At 41.1% G+C, this 21,885-nt stretch overlaps 1 protein-coding gene across 3 annotated transcripts in view; it reads left to right on the top strand.

Moving 5' to 3' along the window:
• The window catches only part of slc4a2b (solute carrier family 4 member 2b), a 37,775-nt gene that overhangs the window by 12,376 nt on the left and 3,514 nt on the right, over window positions 1-21,885 (top strand). For all 3 annotated transcript variants that reach the window (XM_026362034.1, XM_026362032.1, XM_026362035.1), the window contains 20 exons: window positions 3,238-3,409; window positions 10,754-10,919; window positions 11,015-11,241; window positions 13,201-13,325; window positions 14,151-14,368; window positions 15,650-15,786; window positions 17,003-17,183; window positions 17,290-17,425; window positions 17,852-18,050; window positions 18,146-18,251; window positions 18,398-18,582; window positions 18,806-19,016; window positions 19,103-19,306; window positions 19,409-19,557; window positions 19,658-19,852; window positions 20,118-20,357; window positions 20,699-20,788; window positions 20,879-21,045; window positions 21,349-21,602; window positions 21,716-21,885. In XM_026362034.1, the coding sequence (XP_026217819.1) occupies window positions 3,350-3,409; window positions 10,754-10,919; window positions 11,015-11,241; window positions 13,201-13,325; window positions 14,151-14,368; window positions 15,650-15,786; window positions 17,003-17,183; window positions 17,290-17,425; window positions 17,852-18,050; window positions 18,146-18,251; window positions 18,398-18,582; window positions 18,806-19,016; window positions 19,103-19,306; window positions 19,409-19,557; window positions 19,658-19,852; window positions 20,118-20,357; window positions 20,699-20,788; window positions 20,879-21,045; window positions 21,349-21,602; window positions 21,716-21,885 (3,420 nt within the window). In that variant the 5' untranslated portion in view covers window positions 3,238-3,349. The remainder of the gene's footprint in view (window positions 1-3,237; window positions 3,410-10,753; window positions 10,920-11,014; window positions 11,242-13,200; window positions 13,326-14,150; window positions 14,369-15,649; window positions 15,787-17,002; window positions 17,184-17,289; window positions 17,426-17,851; window positions 18,051-18,145; window positions 18,252-18,397; window positions 18,583-18,805; window positions 19,017-19,102; window positions 19,307-19,408; window positions 19,558-19,657; window positions 19,853-20,117; window positions 20,358-20,698; window positions 20,789-20,878; window positions 21,046-21,348; window positions 21,603-21,715) is intronic.

Genomic DNA, 21,885 nt, shown 5'->3' with positions numbered 1-21,885 from the left:
CAAGGCATATCACAGACCTTAATAATGCCAAAATTACACTGTAAGCTTCCACTTCCTAAATTATGAGGCCAATGTCACGATTTTGGACTAATTTCAAACTAGAAAGTAGTCCATAGATGCCAGCAAAGGAAATGTTAGTTCCTCAGATTAATTGCAGTGTTACTTCACCAGCTGTATATAGTAGGTTACACACTATTGGCTGCTGAGTCAGTCAGTAGGAAATGTGATTTATTTTGACTTATAAACATGAAAATCTGCTTAGTTGCTTGTTTCATGAGGTTGTCCTTTAAGATAAAAGATCTGATTTGTGACTGGTAAATGTGTGCGCCAGAAATAACATTTGTAATTTCAACAGAAAACATACTAGATTATTTTCTAATCTGTAAATGACACCCGAGCATCTTCTCATCCGTGACCTAATTTTTAACACTGCTCTTAGTGTTTTATCTCTCTGTCACTGGGACAGATGAAGATGACAGCGACAGCTTGTTCCTGTTGAGTTTGAACACTTTGTGTCAGATTATCTGGAGAAAAGTAATCCAGCTCCATGCATAAACATAGTTTTTGAATTAACTCTTCAAAAGGTCCAACAGGATAGAGAGTAGAAAGATATGTTTTTTTTTTTTCTTTTTAAATAAGATTACTGCTACTCCTGAAAGCTGTCTGTAGCAGTTATTGTCTTCCTGTTTTCACACTTACTTCCTCCTAGAAGGATAGTTTTCCCAAACACTTGTGTGTATATGTGTGCACACATTTAAAGCTGTGATTAAATCCAGCATGGGAAAGTCTGTGCGGGGAAAAAAATATTCCACACTTATTGTCTTCTTGTAGGAACATTTTGCAAGGAGAGATGGATTGGTGATTCTTGGAAGATATGATTAACTTCTTCCAGAAGAGATACAGAGCATCTTGTCCTCACTTCCTCTTGCATTGTCAGCACTCACCCATCTGTTATTACACAAGAGACAATAAGTTCCTTTTTATTCTGTCCTCTGACAGGCTGACCCACAGACAGATTGTGCCTGATAACAAAAAACATTTAGATCATTGATGGTTTTTTTGTTTTGTTTTGTTTTTTAATCTTGCATTTGTTTTTTTATCGTTATTGTTATCCTAACTATATCATTACACACAGACTCTGAGCTAGATAAGCTGGTTCCCATGGTTTTTGCCCAGGATCCTGTAACTTTATCCCTATGTAGCCAGCCCCGTCTCTTTCACCGTGCTGGGGTCTAGATTAACTCAGAAAGTGATCTTTAAGCACACCCAAGGCAACATTCAATGCCATTACTGCACTGATTGCATATGAGTTGTTACTGTGATTAGAACAGCTGCTTTCGGTGCAGCGATTAACAGTTTGGCAGAAAAGACGAAGAGCGGTGCCAGAACAGTGTGTAGATCAGATAATGTCTTTGTTTAATCCATGTCCGACTACATCTACTTCTTTAGATTCAGTCATTTCTCACTGTTTGTACTTAAATGAAACAAACGTCTAAGGAGTCTCTCGCTGTCAACAAGGTCATTGATATGATTGTGCCCAGGCATCAGGGAGGCTTATCGCTTCTCTGATAGCTGCTGTCAGAGAGCCAGGCTGGCTTTGGCAGAACAAGATTTCTAACTGTGACCCTGGAAAGGGAAGCAGGAGACAGCCTCCTCTGAATTTTAGACTGAAGGGAAACCATTGCTCTGTTAATAATGCTACTAATGAGACGCTTTGAGTACGACTTCAGGGCAATTTTTCAGTTTTTTCAAAGAAAAAGCATAAAAATATCAGTTCATCTTTGCAGACATACATTAGTATGTCAACAATTATACAATTATACAGTTACAGCTCAAAGGTTTTAGTTTTATATTTGATTTGTGAGCTTTATGTGCCTGAGTGATGATTACCATTCCTGTGGTTCTATTTCATATAGCGGAGACTCTGAGCGACGTAGATGGAGGTTAACTAAGGCACGTGCCTTTGCTTATCAAAAGGTGCTCTGCTCAGTGGCACTGTGCTACCTGGATCTTATCTGACTTGAATTGTTAATGACCTTGAATGGCAGTGAGGAAGTGCTGCAGAGCTTGACTAACTGAATTTAAAAAAGACTGAGTGTCATGGTTTATTAGAGCCTGTTGGTATGTACTTCTGTCTCAAGTATAATCTAACTGTTTGCGGTGTTTACACTACATCATTTATACAACATTAGGACTAGGCCATTAGTGTTTCTGAAGTAGAGTAACTCTACAGTACTTGTGAGGCTTCCAGGAAATCCTGAAATTGTTAATCCTTAGCTACACTGCATGTCACAGTACAGACAGTGTTAGTTCAATGAAGCATGCAGCTCTGTGTTTTGTCTTTTGTTGGCTTTGCATTTTAGCTTTGAAATCCACAATATGAGTATGAGCAGTCATTGTGACAGCTACAACCACATCAGAGGAACTGTACAGGAATCGCTTGCCTTTCTTAGCCGTGCTAGCAGCGTGTTTCTGGGGAAGGTTGTCGTAGATGCACAGCAATGGTCCAGACTGAAATATCTCAGTAAGAACTGGATGGATTGTCGTGAAGGTTTACACTGATGTTCATGTTTCTTATAGGATCAACTATAATAATGTTAGTGATTCTCTGACCTTTTGTTTTATGGTTAAAAAAAATTATCTTATGCCAAATTATCTGCAAAAGTAATGATATTCCTATCAGCATGCTAAACTAAGGTGGTCACTGTGATGTAAGCAGTATTGTACCTGCTGCTGATAACATCAACATGCTAACATTGTCTTTCTGAGCTTATTAGCATGCTGTCCTTTCCTTGTAGCTCAGACCACCACTGTACAGCCTCACAGCTGGCTGGATAGTGCTCTTGTTATACAAAGGTAATGGGGCAGGTTAAAACAGAACCAAGTTAGCACTGAATAATGTCTGTGTCCAGTGGTTGTTTTAAAATCCTTTGTGAGCTTTGACTGTCTGATGACCCATAGGTGTTGTATGATATATACATACATACACTTATAATATATACTTTAGAAGAAAGGCCTCAAATTGACACTGTTCACCAAATATTTATGCTTTAAACTAAAAATCAGTATTTATACCTTTATAGCTGCAGTTAAATCTAAGATCCAATATACTAGAACATCTCTCTGGTTGCCACCAATGTTCAGATGTTTTGCCCCCAGCTGTATTACTCTTGTTTGCTTCAAGTTATAAATCTCATGTTCATGTGAACTAACTCCTGGATCTGTGTCTGTCTCCAGGTTATGCTGCCCAAAAGCTGTCTGAGTCCCAGTGAGAAAGAGAAGGGCTAACGCCACACCAGTCCAAACCAGTTTTCCAGATCCTCTCCAACAGCGACTCCACTGTGGAGCCATGAGCAACCCCACTGCTCCCAACCAGATTACAGATGCTGTGGCATCAGTTATTCACAGTGTAAGTTCACACAATCACACAGAGATGTCTCAGTCCAGTCAGATCTGGATCCTGCACCGCAGTCCTCGTGACAAAACATGGGCCACAATTGGCAACTTTGACGACAAACCAGGTTAAATGTAAAAAAAAAAAACAGCCGTAGCAGTATTTTTATACAAGATAATGTAGGTGTTAAGCTCAGAACTTGCCTCTGCTTTAGTTCACATTATGCCACAGTTATGCTGCATCAGCTTTCTTCGTCCTTTCTGGCATCAGATTGTGTATTTTGGACTGTGCTCTTCCCTCCAAAGCTATGTGTGTACAAATCCAGTTCCCTGCCTTTGCACTTGTGCAAAAATACAAATGTTCAGAATAGCTCAAAAACGCTTCAGATGTACACAGAGAGGTTCTCCTGTAGAAATCCCCTTTTCATGAGCGCACTGCAGAATGTCAGCGGCTCCACAACTAAAACAGTTTCCTTCCTCTTTTCATGAAGTGGCTGGGTTGCCAGTGTTGGAAACACTAAAATAATATTGGCACATGGTAATGAAAATGCATAATTACATTGCTGCTGGTGGTATTGACGTGATAAACATGGCTGGCAAAGCTGGGAAAGCAGCTAGTCTGCAGCCAAGGAAAGCAGCGTTTTCCTCAACCTCTTTCCTCCTTTTCCAGGTTCTCAACAAGTTAATCTCAAGATGATTAACATGCTGTTGCAGAAAAGTCCACACGTGCACAGTTTAATATTGCTAGATCTCACCAGTTTGCAACAGTTGATGAATTCCAGGAATGAAAAGATTTGCTTTTTTTTTTAATAACAGATTTTTACTTTTTTTTTTCTCATGTTCTTACCTCAGTTAAGAATTTCCCACATTTTCCCAGAATGGCTGCCAGGAACTTGATGATAATTTACTGTGCTGGGTTGAATCTGTAGGTGACTGATTTTGTCTCAGTAGCAAGTGATACACAGTTATTTGTGCAGACTTCTAATGCCTTTTGTTGTCCTGTTGGGAGATCATCTCTGACTGAAAGAGTACTCATTCTTGTTAAAATCATATTTTAGACATGTTTATTGTGTTTTCACTTGGCAGCAACAAGTTGAAAGTAGGTCTGTTCTTCACTGCAACACAAATCTAGGAAATGATTGTTTTCCCTTAGCTTTGTTTTTTGTTGCCACTTCCTTTCGAATGTTGCACATGGTGCAAAGGGCTGCACAATAGGACCATTTTAACTGGAATTTTTTGGTAAAGGTGCTGTTAGACTGCCCAAAGAATCATCTGCTTGTCTTTATTGCTATTTATAACCAATAAAACATTTAATGCCATAAATCTTACTAAGATATAGTGAAGTGGAACATGACTTTGCTGCAATAAGACTTGCCAGCAGGTAGCCCGGTGATCAAGAAGCTAAGTAAAGATAAAAATGTTTGCTGTGTGATAATGTCGTAGCAGTTATTGGCTGATCGGCTCTTAGCTCCAACTCGACTGAGTTAATTATTATCTCTTTAACTTTGTGTGTGTGTGTTGGGGGGGGGGTCATAAAGAGTTCAGATGATCCTGTTTTGTGTTTTAAAGGCTAACCTCATGAAGCTGAGTCTTCGTCCTACCCTGGTCATGAGACGAGGAAGCAGGTTGTCTTTTCCTTTACACCTGGGTTTCATTCTTGACACTGGAAAAGCAAATACAGCTATCTCTGCAATTTGATAGACTATACACATATAAGTTAAGTTTGTTCACACCAATGAGCACAGTGTGATCTCCATTTGTGTGGAGGTTTAACCTCGTCTCCCAGTTAGTGATTACACATAAACCTAAATGCTAAAATTGTTTTAAATTCAGTTAAAAACACAAGCACAAACTGCAGATGTTAAAGTCCAATCTAAGTCATTTCGTATGTATTTCCATTTCGTCAAAGGTTCAGGCAGAAATCCAAGGTAATAATTGTTACCCGGTGTTTTTTTTACTGCATCGCTAATTTCAATTAGTTATTATTATAAGGCCATTAAATGTCTTTTTGTATATGTAAAGAGAAATTAGGTGTCAGTGATTGTGTTAAATTTTATTTCTTTCTCTGCTCTCTGCTTAGACAGAAATGTTAGAGATCAGGCTCAGCTGCAAAAGAGACTGCACAGGTTCAGTACTACAGGCATTTCAGCAATGCAAACAACTGCAGCATCTGTCTAGACCAGTGCTTCCCAGCTCTTTTGGCTTAAAGGAATAGTTGACATTTAGGGAAATTGCTTTTTTGCCTCTGTGTTCAGACAGAGTAGAGTAAAGGTTGATATCTTGTCTGAGTTGAAGAAAGTCACCGTGCCAAGAAATGTTAAACTGATTAAAGTGATTTAACAATTTGGAAATAAGATTATTCACTGTCTTTCTGGGCCATAGATGAAAACAGTGTACATTAAATATGAATATGCAGCCTGCAGCTGCTTACAGTTGCATAGCATAACACAAATGCCTCTAAGCAAACAAATAAGAAAGTAATTAACAAGCTTTTGAGGTGTTGGTTGGTTGATTTTTGGCACATTTAGTTGGTACTAAACAAACGCTTTCCTTCCCTTGAGTCTAACTTTTCCCAAGAAAGCAAATAAACATGTTTCCCAAAATGTTCAACTATGTCAACCGGTGAGCCGTCACCGCAGGTTTGCAGTCTGCTGTATTCAGTTAAAATAATCCCAGACAGTTGCTGAGCTGTGAGATAGTCAGTACAGTACAGTTTCCACCACCTCCTTTTTGTTTTATTACTTTTCTTATGCGCCCTGTGACATGAAGCTGGCTCCTGCTGAACTCCTCTTACTCAGATTGCTCAGTATATCATTTGGTCATCTTCAATTTAGATAAAACTAAGGAGTGAAAACACAATCTCAGGCAAATTATCTGTCTGTTTGGCTACTGAAAACCCTGTTTGCATAATATGAAGCGATAAGGCTGAAAGCTCACTTTCCAATACAAATATAATCAAAGGGAATCTCCAGACAGGACGCAAAAGCAATTAATTGAAGACATATTTTCCAGTCTCCAACTGATTAATACAGAGAGTATTGACGTGTCTATGTAATTTTTTTTTTTTTTTTAGCAGAGCAAACAGTGGAAAAGGTGTCTGAGTTGTGATGTAATAGGAAGGTTGACAAAATCACTGTTTGCCCAAAAGAAAATGTGCAGTTGACTGAAGGCAGAACTAGGCCACAACTGCCTGAACATACTGTACAGTCGGATCTCGTTGCAGACTCACGTTAAGATATGCAGGAATGCAGTGACTCATCAGCCACATGGAGCGACATTATCACTACCACTCTCCCACTTTACAGCTCCACAGCAGTCAGCTCCTAGTGCTGACTGCTGCGGGATTTGAGCCTACCTCACGACACAGATAATCTCCTCTGCACCTTATACCACATACTGTACAGTGTCCACCTCACTACTCAAGGCAGTCACTGCAGCGGCACACTACTTTTTTATGACTGTAGGCAGCGTGTTGGCTGACAAATTAACTCTTTTACTAGTTATTTTATTTAAATTGGTCGGTTAAAAATTAAGCTGACAGCTTTGCCCATTGCATTATTTGTGTTTATTTGTAGCCATGCTACTGCAGCACAGTGGCACTGGTCACGTGTGTGTTCATGTCCAACACTACTTCTGACATCATCAGCCGTAGCTTTACTTTGTATTTTTGTTCATTAATGCCCTAAACTAACATGACAGAAATGGTAAACATCATATCTGCTAAGCTGCATTTCAGCTGTCAGTACATTTTGCATGCACTCAAGTAACCAGGTTACGGTTAGCTTTTTCCAGTAAGCTGTCATGTAAACAAGAAACCTGGTTTCCATAATTGTGGGTCGGGGGTTTGAGAAACTTGATTTCCCCAGGAAGAATTCCCCTTGAGAACACATGTATATGCTGCCGTATATACTGTACACGTAACCAGGTTTCTAATCAGGAGCCTGTGAAAAACAAAAGTGTGTAGACAGGGCAAGTAGTGGACTGACTGGATGAAAGGCAGATTATTACACAGAGCAATGCATGCATCCTCCACACAAGTCTGACTGACTAAAGCTGAAACGAACACAAAGTGCCTTGTAGAAGCCTAAATGATTGTTTAATTCAGAAAAAAATGCTCAACTGTTTCTCACAGAGTGTCTGCTCCAACACACATGCAAAAAATTGTATAAATAAAAAGTCAGGAATCGGCATCTTTTGTCACTTTACAGTTTCAATCTGCGAGCCATGAATCCACGTCCAAGACAGATCAGATTCCTCGTCTGCAAAATGTATGCATGGATTTACAGTAACCTGGTTACTTAAGAGCATGTAAACACAATCATTGTGAGCATGTTACCATGCCGACTAACTGCTAGCATGACACAAGGCTCCAAGTCTTAACTCTTGTTTGGCACTTGATGCAGTAAATGTGTGGAAAAAATGAAAGAACATTACTTTTGCTTATTTTGTCATACTTAAATTTCCAGCACAGTCTTTCAGACATCCAGTAATATCTGTCCTGTCTGGTAGAGATTAAAATTTTAAAAACATGGTGACAAATTGTTCTGTTTATCTATAACTCTATTTTTTTTTTTTTTTTGAAGTGCAACAGATTTGTTTCCTGACTCACTAGTTTCTATAAGTAAACATAAATTTTAATTTTAGTGTATTATATGAAGTCTATTGATTTCACTTATAAGATTACTGCCACTCTTATCAGAAATGATGAGAATGGTCTGATGGAAAGGCGCCAACATGCCTGCAGTAATACATCTCACAGATTGAATTTGTCTGCGTTAGGACGGTTTTATTTTTTGTCCTTTTAGTCGAATCGTCTCATGCAGAAATTTCATGAGAACACGGCCTGTTACTTAACATGTCTTTGTCCAGTATTAGTTATCAAAAATGTGTGAGGTGCGTTTACATTGCTCTTCAAACTGCATTAACTGAAAGCACTTCAGTCAATATTTAGGCTTCGTGTGGCAAAGTTAAAATATGGAGATGAATGTCAACGTGGGGAATTGTTCCTGGCTGTTCAAACACGGCTTGTCCTTTCAGGCAGCATTTGTCCTCAAAGAACGTATAACAGTCTTGTTTATTCTGTCCTGGTGCAATGGGCAGACTGGTGAAGGTGGCAGGTTTGCTGATAGGGCTTTGATTAGGGTAACATGAGGTTTTGATAAGCGGCAGGAGAGGGTTATCTCCTGCCTGTAGGTCTTAATTGAGGTGATGAGGGTTCAGAGATTCAGTGCTGTTATAGTGCAGGGCGCAGACGCTCGTTGCTAAACCCACTGATTGTGATTAAGCTCACGTTGCCATGAGTGAGGTAAGCCAGAAAATATTACTCTTAATCAGAGTTTTATTCAGTGTCTGTCTTTGCTTTTACTTTGCTGCCTTCGACTTGTTTCCGGACATGGTTTTAGTTGTGGATAGACGCTCACCTTCTTGAGAATCCCTCACACAGCTCTCCCACCTCTAGTGATTCATTGTGAAATTGTGATATGAATGAGAGCTCTGTACAAATAAATTGACAGATAATGTAGCAGCACTCGGGGGGGTTTCTTCTGGAGAGGCTAAATGTACTGCAGGTTTTGAGATAGTGATGTAGAATTGGGGAGATGCCCGATCCCAGATAGTACAGAAAGTTTTATTAATCCATTCATTATGTCATTTGTGCAGTGTCTTCTGAAGTTAGTTCTCTCTTGTTTAGTCTTTTATTGATCTGTCAGAAACAAAAACATGCAGAATATGAAGAATTGAATGTTTGAGATATCAATATTGAACAAGAGCCTAAAAGGCTGACCTGTCTATCCTTATGAGTCCCTCCTGGTCTGCAACTCATTGCAGGTCGTTCTGCTCCTGACGCCTATGTGTACGTTTAAAAACAAGTTAGTAAAAAAAAAAACTGCATGACTATACAGCATTTTATCATTGTAGAAAGTTGCATTGGAGCTAGTTTGACTGTATGTAGTGTTTCCCAGCTGTTTTTCACATAAAAGACAACAATGATGAATCTGTAATTAACTTAATATAACTTCTTCATGTAAAATCTTAATATGAAAAGAAACTAGCAACAACAACAGCTAACAAATAAGATTTTTTTTTTCCTATTATAACTTGAATATTGAGGTGCAGAGCTGCAGTAAATAATTTTATATTATACATATGCCAGTCGTAATTTCAACTTCAGCGCCTAAAAATTATACTTGGCCAAACTTGAGTAAGTGTACATAATTACTTCCTAACACTATCAATTTGCGTACAGTATAGCTTTTGTTCAGCAGTCTGAGCTGTGGGAGAAGTGTAATTGTGTTTCACCACGTGCTTTACGGAGGAAAACTTAATCTATATCTTATATGTTGGGCGTCCTGAGAACCAACTGAGGAAGCATCAGGTGCCTTGTGGCCCCTCAGTTTTAGCACAGGGGGGGTTCACTGCAGGATCCGAGGCATCTGTGCAGCAGACGTACAACATTTGCTCTACCATGAGGTGGCTACAGCACAGTACTGTTACCCCGAGTAGGTCCACCGGCTGTATCGCTGTAGTCCATCCTTTATCACAACATCCCACCAACAGAGCCGGGCGCAGCAAGGTACCACAACCTGCTGCAAGAAAACAGATCGTCTATCACCCACATGATCCCTGTCACCCCACGGCATGGAAAAAGACTAACCGGTCAAAGCACATGGCAGTTCTTTCCAATTGAAAGCTTATTTTCAAGAATCCAGGCATGAGGGAGTCCAAGCTGTTGTGAGTGTGGTGTATTTGCAGAACCAGGACTCCCTCTAGTGTTAAATGAAAGACAAACGCCCAGTTTCCCAAATACTGATCAAGGAAAAGTAGGAATTTATAATCAGTGGAAAACATTACACGTAAACGTGGCTGTTGATGAAGTATCTCATAGAACGAAATATTGGTTTTATGGAAAATATTTTGTCTCTTTCTCCGTTTCAATTAGCTGCAGTGTTATATAATTTCCTGAAGATTGTTTTTGTCATATTTTTTAATTGCACCAGCTTCATTTTACCCTGAAGATGATGTTTAATTGAACTGAGCCTCATCAGAATGTTGATTGTTGTTTGCTGTTGTCTGAATGATTCAACAAAGAGTCACAAAGCTGATTTAAAACAAAAACACACTTTGGTGTTTGATGTTAGAAATACAAATGGCTGACATATAATGAAAATAACCTGTGCTATTGCAGGTAGAACAATTTTACATTATTAAGCTATGATAAAATAAATTGATGTTTTGTGATTTTTATGGTTATATCACATATTTGTTTGCATTTATTCCTATCTATTCATTTCTTATTGTTTAATTTACTCATACTGGATATTCGCATGTCTGATCATTCGGCTGATTTTGATTTTTGTTGCAGCCAGAGGCTCCTGCCGCCTCACCACTACACAGTGCTCCACACCCAGAAGAGGAGGATGATGGAGACCTGAACAAAGCTCTGGGCGTCGAGCGTTTCCAGCAGATCCTCAGTCCCACAGCTGTACCTGATGAACAGCACCACACCTACCATGAGGAGGACATTGAGTGTATGCAGCACAAAACTGAGCGTGTCAAATGTTTAAAAGCTGCAAAGTTGATATTTATTTTATTTGTATTTCTTTCTGCTGCGTTTCCTCCACAGACCACCGTCACTCCTCTCACCACATCCACCGACCTTTGTCGAAACTGCCCTCAGAGGGACGCAGGAAGAAGGGCAGCAAGAAAAGGAAGAAGGACAAAGAACACAAAAGCAGCCACGTAGCCACCACTGGCACCATAGAAGAAGGAGAGGATGAAGAGGAAGAGGAGGAGGAGGGGGCGGAGTCAACTCCTGCTCCATCTGACTCAGAGAAAGCCAAAGATGTGGAGGTAACCATTTACTTCAGATTGGTTTTTCAGTCTCCAGACTGTATTTACTTCACCAATTTAGTTTTTTAATACTGTATTTAAGAGTAAATCTCTTAAAAAATCTCTCAACACGTATAGTGTTGCCACCTATAACTATTTATATATAAACTTTCGGCCGAGTATGTTTGTTCATTAAACACATTTTACTTTCTTGTGGCTCCTAATAGGCATACACACACTAACAGGAACATTTAATCTGCCAATCTGTCCAATCAACACTTCTAAACCCCAAAATATCTAATTTAGTGTAATGTAAAAACCTGAAAAAGCATTAACATTTTAAAAAAAACCTTTTTTGTTATTCAACTCAACCACAGCTCTGCTGATTGGTATACTGTATCACATACTGTATTTCCTTTTATTTTCATTAAGTACACAATATATTATAAATATACTAAGTCAGTTCTAATTGGCAGATAAACAACCTCCACTGAAAGTGTTTTTTTATTTATTGTTATACCGTGGAGGTAAAATAAGACAATGTGTAATGTTGGTGTTGGTCCATGGTTATGTGCTGTAAGATGCAGGTGAATGATCATTCAGGAATAATAGTCCATGCTCTGATACCCAACCTGGCCACTCGCTCAAAGCATTACCATATTTTCCTCTATGAATATTTCATTGTGGTTTTAATCATTAATTAGTGCACTGTTGCTTTGATACTTTACAAAACAGATTTCATACAAACACAATGTAACTGAAAGGTTATAAGTGTCAGTATTTTAACTTTCATTTGAATGTCTGTTTTCTTTGTCACATTTTGTTTAAAGTGATTTATAAGCAGTGTTTTTGGTAAGTGCTGTTTGTAGTCAAGTCGCTTTTATTTATACAGCCCTTTTCTTACACAGTGTCAATTCAATTTAATGTAAATTTATTGTGTTATTTTTTAAATTTCTCAAAGGTGACTTTAAACTTTGAGTGAATGGCTCCACAGTGTTTACCTCATTCATTAGGGACTCAAATCAAATAAGAAAAAACACTTTAACAGGAAAAGACTGGAAGAAAGATCAGAAAGATGTGAATTTATAATAATAATAATTATAATAATTATAATGATAGTGAAAAGAACAATTAAAACATCAATATGAAATATGTAGAAAACAATTATTAAAAGACACAGCATGAAATCAAGTTACTCTGTTGGGAAAAAAAAAAAGTAGAAAATTACGATCAACTCAAAATATATAATCAAACAATGTGCAGTGAGATGATGCCTTGAGGGAATGAATCTGTTTATTGATAAGTGACATGCATGTAAACTGAAACTTGACTTTAAATATGAAGAATTCTAGTAAATGTTTTTGATATGAGGTGATGAAAAGACAATTCAATGTAATCATTATGTTGTCGTATCTGTATTGAGCTGTAGAATACTACTGTGTATGAGTTTCATGTAGATTAGTCCACTAGGGGGCGCTATAGGAAGGACTTATGTGTAAACCTTTAAATCTACACTTCTACCACCTGCTCACATGCTTGACATACTACAATATTACTGTTGGCACGCCACCATGTGGCTGGTTATGGAACTGCAAATGCTCAACCTATGGTTAAAATTGGGTACAACCATACTGCCACCTGCTGGAGAGTCTGGAAAAACTGTGCTCACATTTTCTTTACATATTACTACTCACATTTGCTATTCACATTATACTCTCACATATTGAAAATATTTATTATAGTTTAATTTGGCTTTTTATGCTTTGATCAGTATGATAAAATCACTGTGACGCTCTCATCTGAAAGATTGTTTCCTTAATATAATAATTAAAATGCAAAGGTTTTCCTACATTTCTCTTTTCCCATTTCTCCTCTTAAGTCAGTAAAACTTCTTTGCATTAACCTGGAGACAAAGGTACTGTTTTAGGGCTTTGATTCTCCCCTGTTTACTCGCTCTCACACTCTGTTTTCCATCCACAGTTCTTTTTATTTGATGAAGAACACACAGCCAGACGAGATGGAGAGAGCCCACACTCACCCCGGGAGCTGCACATCGTCCCACAGTCTGGCACTGCAGCAGATACTGAAGATGCAACTTGCACAGAGTGAGTAGAGTCTTACATTGAAAATTAAAAGGGGCATGACGGACAGTCAGACTTATAATCACGTTTTACCTGCCTGCACAGTGCATGTTTTGCCTTGTTGAAATATTCTCACAGACTCATTGTTCGGGCGTGACTGTTCAGGCCTACGTGTGTATTGCCAGTGAGGCACACACTGTACGTTACTATGTCTCAGGCATCTAGTGAGCCTGCTGGGCATGATCTGTTGGACCAGAGTAATCCTCTCCTCAGAGACCCATATATCACCCGTCGCTACAGACGACGCGACACACCTCAGCAGCCCCAGGCTCAACTTGTGACATTTTACTTCTGCTTTTGACGAGGGTTTAATCGGAGCTGGATAAAAGCTGCGTTAACACTGTTCGCTTGTTTCTCAATCTAACGGACAGCGACCTAATGACGGAGATCTTTTTCTTGACGAAAAAGTAGTTTTTAGGAAAATTCTTTGCACGGTGAGTTGATTATGTTTGATTTATAAGTGCTTAAAGGATTTATGTTGTATTAATTATCGCCTATCACCATTTCTGAGTAAGTTTTGCAGCATTTTAAACATTTAAATCTCAGCTGAGTGTTTTAAGCCGAGAGATACTAGTGTGTGATAAAAGGAGCAGCAGTAGATGAGTCTAATACCTGGATCAAAAGATGCAATTAAAGTGCAGACAGACTGTGCTATTCAAATGATTATAAGATGGGAAAAGGTGAAATTAAGCACATAGAAGAGCAGGAGAGCGGGTGTTTATGGTGTGACTGATTTTAAATAACAAAACAAAACTTTCAACTTTGTCTTATTTTTCTGTTTTTATTCAGTAAACCTGCTCCTCCTGACACTCCCAGCTCTCCTCAGTCTGCCACACCAGAACACACACCTCTTGCCAGGGTGTCATCCGCCAGCCGCAGCTACGATCTGCAGGAGCGTCGACGCACAGGCAACATGACGGGTGCTGAGCAGGCCAAGTACCAGCGCATTCCTACAGACGAGAGCGAGGCTCAGATGCTGGCCTCAGCTGATCTGGACGGCATCAAGAGTAAGTGTGGACGCACTGTCTCTGTTCTTCTCTTTAGTGAGAAGACACTGACGGGTTGACATATGCATTTGTTTTGGGCTGTCCAAAGTAATTAATCTTGGATCTTAAGTGCACGCCCCATGTAACCTGCATACACAAACCTGCATTAAAGGCCTGTGTCTTTCTGTTCTTAAGTCCTGCTGCTCACATTTATCCACAGAGGATGGTGTGAGTGCAGTATCCTTTATACTTTTCAGCCTGCGCACTGCTGCATGGTGATGTGGTGTGTTGTGACAGGTTGTGTTCAGGGGAGATTTACTGTATGTCAGGAAGAAGATCCCTCAGCAGAGAGCAGCATCTTATTAGAGAGTGTGGCAGACAGACATGCATTATTAAATCAACCATTCACGCTGGAGCCGACATTATGGCTAATTGTGAAACCTGGACCTCAAGTAACAATTAGTTACATGTAATTAGGAGAAGAGGCCAAATAAAAGGATGGAGGTGTTGACTTGATATTCTCCAGATATTGGAAGAGTCGGCTCTCACAGCAGGTTCATCACCAGTTGTTCTCTGAATTGCTTTTAGCGGCTACCCTCAACCATAAATCATCCTGGTAAAGTGTCTCTGTTTCTGGCTGCTCATCAACAATAGGACTTATTAGGTCCCTGTATGTCGTTTGTTTGACCTGAGCCGAAAAGCAGCTGCGCTCCTGATGGAGTCACATAGAATCAGCCTCTGTAGGGCTGGTGGAAGCCAAGAAATGATACCTTCTGATTCTTCAATTTGCTCTCGTCTGTAAACTGCACTGTGAGCAATGAAGCGGTCATGTCGTCAGATGTACCAGCTCTAACCCTTTGCCGTTCACTTCATATAGCAGCCAGTCAGTTTCCATTTTACTCCAAGATCTGCCTCAAACTTGTGTCAACTTCTGGTTAGTTTTTCCCTCAGTTTCTGGGTTTGAGTTGAATGCCCCAGCAGAGTGTTTCCCAGCTCGTCCATTGATTTTTGTACATTCAACACCGGTTAGAACAATTTCTACTCGGTGTCATGTCACACATTTGCCATCCGGTGTGCCTCTCCACATCCTTTTTAATCCCTGGTGCAATGCCAGTTTGAGTAACTCTAGTCCCTGCTGTGGGACCACAGAGACAATAGTGACTGGTTGAGATTCAAACTCTATGTGAAAGGTCAGCGAACACAGTTTATTTGGACTTGTCTATCTTGGGTGCGTTGAGTTGTGTATGTTTTTCTTAATGACATGGTTACATCTCACCTGTCTTCTCTCTTCTGCTCGGCCAGGTCATCGTTTCGAAGATGTTCCCGGCGTGCGCAGACACCTGGTCAGAAAGAGCACCAAAGGTCAAATGGTGCACATTGGCAAAGACCACAAAGAGCCGACCACTCGCAGCCGTAAACAGGACCGAACCCCACATGAGGTGAGAATATATTCTATATAAAACAGGGCTACTTTTTAAAAAATGCTGCTTAAAGAAATTAATAGTTCTTAAATTGATCTGAAAACATTTTACCTTTATTTGTAATTCAAAGAACTTGGTGGGAACAGATGCCTTTTTTAAATGTTATTTTATTCTCCAGACTTTGCTTTGTTGGCCCAAAATGACCATAAATCATCACAAATCCTTAGAAATATTCTCAGTTTTTTTGTCTCTGTCAAATTTAGCAAGGCCTTGTCTCTTATGTGGATGGGACAGGGAGGGAAGGAGACAATTAAAAATGAATGAAAGAGTTCTTTCCTTTCACACACAGAAAGGAAAAAAGAGGAGTGAGTGGAGCTTAGGTAACCAGACACTGAGAGCTCCTGAGAGAAGGAGAGTTATGTTTTATTAACACACACACACACATTCTCATACATGGCTCAGAGGCCCCATCAGCCCGCGTAAACAACAGGTTCCTGTCAGGTGTGTGTGGTGAGGAAGAATTACCTGTGGGTATGTGTGTAAATGCGAGGGTCCGGTCCTTTGTGCTGCCGTTGGTTGTACCAGTGTTTGAGTCCTCTCCTGCACCGTTCTGCTCCTCCAGTCATTACCAGTGGTTCTGTACCGCTCTGCCTCGCGGCCAGAAGGCATCCTGCTGGACATGGACTCTGGTCAAATGGTTCGGTATCAGAAGGTGAGGCTGGGTGACCGGCCAGAGTCAGGTTTGACCTGTGTGAGCGTGATTTCACAGGCATGCAGCAGGTTGTTTAACGGCACGAGGAGGCAGATCAGGGGACTCTTTTGCAGCCTGTTGTTTGGACTGATTTATCTCAGGATTGTGACTGACCAGCATGGTGTTCAATAATAACCTGTTAACAGGTTGAATGTCCTCCAACTGTTTAGTATTTTGTTTTAATGCTTTGTTAGTTAGCTTTGATTGTTTTTGTGTTTTGTTTTTTTTTGTTTGTTTTTTTTTTCATTCAGCTATTTGATGAACATCTGTAGGCTGATAAATGGGGTTAAAGGAATTTTAATAGATCACTTAGTGTCCTGTAAGCATGGAGTCTGATGTTGACGTGCAAAATGCTCCACTGAAGTCACCATCGCTACACTAAGCTCAAGTGGATAAACTGTAGCTATTTCGTTGTTGTTTTTTGTGACTAGTGTTAATGTCTTTTCCCTTCTTACCTTACACCTGTATATGTGTTGTTTCCAGGTGTTTGTGGAGCTAAACGAGCTGACCATGGACAAGAACCAGGAGATGCAGTGGAAGGAAACAGCTCGTTGGATCAAGTTTGAGGAGGATGTGGAGGAGGAGACGGAGCGCTGGGGGAAACCACATGTGGCCTCGCTGTCTTTCCGCAGCTTGCTGGAGCTCAGAAAGACCATCTCACATGGTACGATACAGGCAACAAATTGAAAGTGTGCATGTTGTTTTTAAAGCCCGAGAGCTAACAATGCAGTTCAGAGAGTACTGAGCTCTGAGTGTTTACGTGTTTGCAGGTGCGGTGTTATTGGACTTGGACCAGAAGACCCTGCCTGGCATTGCTCATCAGGTGGTGGAGCAGATGATCATCTCGGACCAGATCAAAGCTGATGATCGAGCCAATGTCTTGAGGGCCTTGCTGCTTAAACACAGGTGACTTGAGTATTACTTTACTTCTCATGGGAAGTCTGAAGTACAATGCATCATTTTGCAGTCACATATCATAGCATAATGTCTTCACCAGTGAGGGCGTGGGCTGAAAAGAGAGTTTAAAAAGCCAAATACGATGTAAGCAGTTATCACTTAATATTTCTTGGCAGTTTTCTGTATAAATTGGTCATAAAATGGGATCTAATCTTCACCAAAGTCACAAATATAGAGCAATATAACATTTCAGTCATGATCTCCAACAGGTTCGTTAAGACACTCTAGACGTCCTTCTCTCCTGCAAAGAAAAAAAAAATTTGAACATTTATTACAAACAAATCATGCCTCCTGCTACCAGGTGGTTTCATTCAGGTGATCACCACTTCTCTTCCTCTCACTCACCCTCTCCCTGCCTCTCCCTTTCTCCCCTAGTCATCCGAGTGATGAGAAGGAGCACGGCAGCCCTTTCCCTAGGAACATCTCAGCCGCCAGCCTGGGGAGTCTGATAGCACATCATCACAGTGCCAATCACACCCATCAGCCCGAACCGTCTGTTACCGACCCCCTCATGGGCACCATGCATGGGGGGGACATGGAAATGCGCATTGATATGGAGAGGAATGAAGCACAGGTTAAGAATGAATAGATATATATTTGCCAGAAATCTAAATCCTATAATATTCTTCATTATCCTGATTTTGTTGCCCTGCATTTTGTTTCCAACAGAAGGAGTCGAGCTTGAGCAGCGGGATGCACCGGTCCAAATCTAAACATGAGCTGAAACTGCTGGAGAAGATTCCTGAAAATGCAGAGGCCACAGTTGTTCTTGTTGGTGAGTCACTAATGCCGTAAATGTCAGAAAACACCTAATTCAAACACAAGCTACTACTCACACTCCTAAACTACTTGAAATCACTTATGTTTCTACATCTTCCATGATGTGTAACACTGACTGCATCATATCCTGTTGTCTTCCAGGCAGCGTGGACTTCCTGATGCAGCCCACCATGGCGTTTGTGCGACTGCAGGAGGCAGTGGAGCTGGAGTCAGTCCTGGAGGTCCCTGTGCCTGTTCGGTTCCTGTTTGTTCTGCTGGGACCTTCAACCACCAGCATGGACTACCACCAGATAGGACGCTCCATCTCCACTCTCATGTCTGACAAGGTTAGTAAGGTGTAGTCATTAAGGGAATGTTTATTCAAGAGTAAAATCCAAATCAAATATCTAATTTAAAATAGAATCAAAACAAACAAACTTTATCTCTTTTATTGAGAGTGAAGCCATAATACATAAGAGACATTAAAACAGAAGTGAAATCAAGAGAAGAACCCCATGCTGTTATTTTGTTGGTTAATATTTTTATTTAAACGTCTGAATCTCCATCAAGCAATTCCATGAGGCAGCCTACCTGGCAGACGACAGACAGGATCTGCTGAACGCCATCAACAGCTTCCTGGACTGCAGCATCGTGCTGCCACCTTCGGAGATGGGAGGGGACGAGCTGCTGCGCTCTGTCGCTCGCTTCCAGAGGGAGATGCTGCGCAAGAGGGAGGAACAAGAGGTCAAGCTGTTGGAGCCCAAGAGTCTGGAAGAAAAAGGTGAGTACATCCTCATGAACCTCTGACCTTATTAATAGATAGTTCTACTCTTGTCGCTTAACTTTCTGTCGTCTTCCATCACCCAGAGTCTGCCCCACCTTTGAAAAAGTCAGATGACCCTCTGGAGCGCACCGGGCGCCCCTTCGGTGGGTTGATTAGAGACGCGCAGCGACGTTACCCAAAGTACATCAGCGACTTCAAGGACGCATTGAGCAGTCAGTGCATGGCTGCTGTTATCTTTATCTACTTTGCTGCTCTGTCTCCGGCCATAACATTCGGAGGCCTGCTGGGTGAGTCGCACAGAGGTTGAGCTTCCACATGTCAAATCCTTTTTTTTGTGATAATGGTTAAGTGAATAGTCTGTTAATGGACGTTTGCCTTTCTGTTGCCAGGTGAGAAGACGGATGGTCTGATTGGTGTTTCTGAGCTCGTCATATCCACGTCAATGCAGGGCATGATCTTCTGCTTGCTCGGAGCTCAGCCGCTGCTGGTCGTGGGTTTCTCTGGTCCCCTGCTGATTTTTGAAGAAGCCTTTTTCACTGTAAGCAGTTAAATTCAACTAACAGCTGGGGATTACTGTGAAAAGCTCCCAGTGTTTCAATGATATATAAGTAATATTTAATAATTCTGTGTGCCCGCAGTTCTGCAAGGCAAATGACATTGAGTACCTGACGGGTCGTGTGTGGATTGGGTTCTGGCTCATTGTTATCGTGTTGGTCACAGTGGCTTTTGAGGGAAGTTTTCTGGTTCGCTTCGTATCCCGCTTCACCCAGGAGATCTTCTCCTTCCTCATCTCACTCATCTTCATCTTCGAGACCTTTTTCAAACTTATCAAGGTACACCTGAGGTTTGAAATAGCACATGCTCATTACGAAACATTTTTCTTAATGTGCTGCAACTTTAGATCCCTGATACTTTACCTTACATCCTTGGATGTGATAGATCAGAAAGATTGAGAAACCAAGTACTATTGATGCTATTTTTAGTTTTATAGGACAGACTTGAAATACACTTGTCTACAGTCTAATCTATTTGTCATAATCCTTCTAATCAAACGTATCCTTAGTGAAAATTGTTTTGTCTTTTGTTGTCATCGATCAGATTTTCAGCGAGCACCCGCTGAAACGCTGTTCCCTCAGCAACAGCACTGGAGGAAACACCTCGACGGAGAACGTCACCCTCATGCTGGGCAACAGCACCGTGCTGAGCAACAGCACTATGCCGGAGAAGGTTGTAGGAGAGCCCAACACCGCACTGTTGTCTCTGGTTCTCATGGCTGGAACATTTTTTATTGCTTTCTACCTGCGCAAGTTCAAGAACAGTGCATTCTTCCCTGGAAGGGTGAGGAGCTAAACTCACTTTACATACTTCAGTTTTAACCTTTAAAGTGTATATCATATATCAGCATGCACTGAGACAATTCTTTCATGCAAAACTCTTGGGATTAAAAAACATTTAGATGGACGGTTGAAATACACACACACACACACACACACACACACACACACGCACACACACACGCACACACACACACACACACACACACACACACACACACACACACACACACACACACACACACACACAAAAGGTAAAGTGAAAACAAAAATGATATATTTAGGAATTTTACTGCCGTAATCCGTGCTACATCATGTTAAGTGACACATTGCTGTGGTGTTTAGCTTCGCAGGATTATTGGAGATTTTGGGGTGCCAATTGCCATCCTCATCATGGTCATGGTGGATTACAACATAGACGACACATACACCCAAGTAGGATTTAATATTACCACTCTCTCTTTCTGTACACGAACAACACCGATGGTCAGCTCAAACCCTTTTCTCTTCTCCTGCTCTGTTCAGAAACTGAGCGTTCCCAACGGTTTCTCTGTGACGAATCCTGACAAACGTGGCTGGATCATCAGTCCTCTGGGTACGAACGGTGATTTCCCCATCTGGATGATGTTTGGCTGCTGTTTCCCCGCTCTGCTGGTTTTCATCCTCATCTTCATGGAGACACAGATCACCAGGTGGGTAACCTCCACATGATAACTGTAATCACATCTTATAATGTAGTTTGGTTGGACTGAAGGTAGAGTGTGATTTACCATATTTATCCTGCAGAACTAATTTTATGTTTGATCACCTGAGGAACAACATTTAAAAACCTGTCTGGCTGTTCAGACAAATGGTGTTTTTTGTGTTTGACCACATGTAGTTTCACTTAAATACAAAATGTGACCCTTAATGAATAGTGTTAAGGGCTATTGGCCAGAAAATCTGCTCATCAAGAATACCTTAGTGGTTTACATCTGTTTCTCTCCGACCTGCAGCCTCATTGTGAGCAAGAAGGAGCGGATGCTGGTGAAGGGTTCTGGTTTCCATCTGGACCTGCTGCTAATCGTGTTTCTGGGCGGCACCTCGGCTCTGTTCGGCCTGCCGTGGATGGCCGCCGCGACCGTCCGCTCAGTGACCCACGTCAATGCCCTCACTGTCATGAGTAAAGCTGTGGCTCCTGGAGACAAGCCTCGCATCCAGGAGGTGAAAGACCAGAGGGTCACAGGGTTCCTTGTGGCTTTCATGGTTGGTGAGTAACAGTGAAAACCTTGTCGCTGCACTTCTGTGTCCTGTCGAACCACATTTTCTTTGGCACGTCCGTGTTTGTTTGATTTGGAACCCTGTGCCCCCTGCGCTCTTCAGGCCTTTCCATAGTGATAGGTGAACTGCTGCGTAAGATCCCCCTGGCCGTGCTGTTTGGTATCTTCCTCTACATGGGCGTGATGTCACTCAATGGTATCCAGCTAACAGAGCGGATGATGCTGCTGCTCATGCCACCAAAGTATCACCCCGATCACAGCTATGTGCGCAAG

This window comes from Anabas testudineus, chromosome 2, assembly GCF_900324465.2.
Source record: "Anabas testudineus chromosome 2, fAnaTes1.2, whole genome shotgun sequence".
NCBI classification, from domain to species: domain Eukaryota; kingdom Metazoa; phylum Chordata; class Actinopteri; order Anabantiformes; family Anabantidae; genus Anabas; species Anabas testudineus.
This window is presented reverse-complemented; position numbering and strand designations above follow the sequence as displayed.